Source organism: Zea mays, chromosome 3 (assembly GCF_902167145.1).
Source record: "Zea mays cultivar B73 chromosome 3, Zm-B73-REFERENCE-NAM-5.0, whole genome shotgun sequence".
In the NCBI taxonomy this organism is placed as follows: Eukaryota; Viridiplantae; Streptophyta; class Magnoliopsida; order Poales; family Poaceae; genus Zea; species Zea mays.
In genome coordinates, this window is record NC_050098.1 from 220,330,816 (window position 1) to 220,332,186 (window position 1,371).

The 1,371-nt window shown below is 61.2% G+C and overlaps 1 protein-coding gene across 1 annotated transcript; it reads right to left on the bottom strand.

Annotated features, from left to right (window-relative positions):
* Positions 1 to 201: 201 nt before the first annotated feature.
* Positions 202 to 1,038, bottom strand: LOC103651440 (extensin-like). The gene has a single exon (NM_001150849.2). The coding sequence runs from the start codon at positions 832 to 834 to the stop codon at positions 424 to 426; it is 411 nt and encodes a 136-aa protein (NP_001144321.2). The 5' UTR covers positions 835 to 1,038; the 3' UTR covers positions 202 to 423.
* Positions 1,039 to 1,371: the final 333 nt, after the last annotated feature.

The window sequence follows — 1,371 nt, forward strand, 5'->3', positions numbered from 1 at the left end:
CTTACAGCGGCAAGTTGTAGTAGATCACACCGATTGACGACACACACACACACATCATAAGTTGACTCTGGGAAAACGTACGAAATCTGGAATGACCTGCAGCTGATTACACTTACAAATTCTTCTTGAATCTGCGTTCCCATTTCTTACAAGGATTGTTCTAAAACCATCAGATTTAAGAAATTAAAGACCAAAGCAACAAAAGAAAACTTTCATACATTACAAGAAAGAACTACCGTGTAGCCCATAGATGGCCAGTACGTGAAAATTATTGTCACAGAAGGAGCATATGCATAAGTACACTGGGAAATGAATGAACCCGTGGAACGCCGGCGGCACGATGTGTCGACTCCTCCCTCGGGCCGTCGCGCGCGCTACTTACTACACCGAGGAAGCTCGCCGTCCAGTTGTCACATGCAGAGATCACAAGAAGAAGGCCAACGCGGCGAGCGCGACCGCGAGCGCGAGCGGCGCGGCGCGGGCCGGCGCGCCGGACGGCATGAACCCCGGGTCCTGCGGGTACAGCGGGCCCTTCCCCGGCGGCGTGCTCCCGATCTGGATGTACGCGCCGGGCGGCGGCGGGCAGTACGACGAGTCCCCGGGGTAGGTGGTGGCCGGCGGCGGAGGGCTGTAGTAGTAGTACGGCGGCGGGGGAGGCAGCGCGGGCGGCGGCGGCGACGGGTACAGCACCGGGCAGTCGGCGCCGCCGCACGGGGAGCACCCGCCGCACTTCACCTCCCCCTCGGCCGCCGCAGCGGCCGCGATGGCGATGGTCACCGCCGCCAGCGCGAGGACGGCCGCTGGAGCCACTGATGATGACCTTCGTCCTCCCATCACCGGCCGGGCGGCGAGCTGAGCTGGCTGCCTAGGTAGGAGAACTAGGCTTACACACACTGCGTACGATCGAGAAAGGTGTGTGCGAAGGTAAGATCGAGAGGAGGCGTATGGTGAGTGGGAGGCTGGGCCTCGCAGGCGCTCTGACGCTCTCTCTTATGACGCGAGTGCGACCTATCTACTCCCTTTGTTTGCAAGAATATTAGTTGGGATTCGTTGGATCGGAGAGAAGAAGGTATAGGCTGGCAGCGGGACTGGAATGGAAGAGGAATTGTACTGCGTGGCCGAGGCATGAGGCCGGCGGGGGTTGCTATACCTTCCGCTAGCCCAGCACTCCATGCTCGACAGCGATGGGCGATCGGGGCATGTGGCGGCCCGTAAATCGGCGCGGCGGGGGTCCCATGGCGCGGGGGTCAAATTGGCCGGCCACATGCATGACTACGCTGTCGCTGCCCGGCCGGCGTCCGCACGGCATCATGGGGGCGAGTTCGGTGCGGTGCGGGCGCGGCGCGGCCAAGGCCACACGCACAAATAATG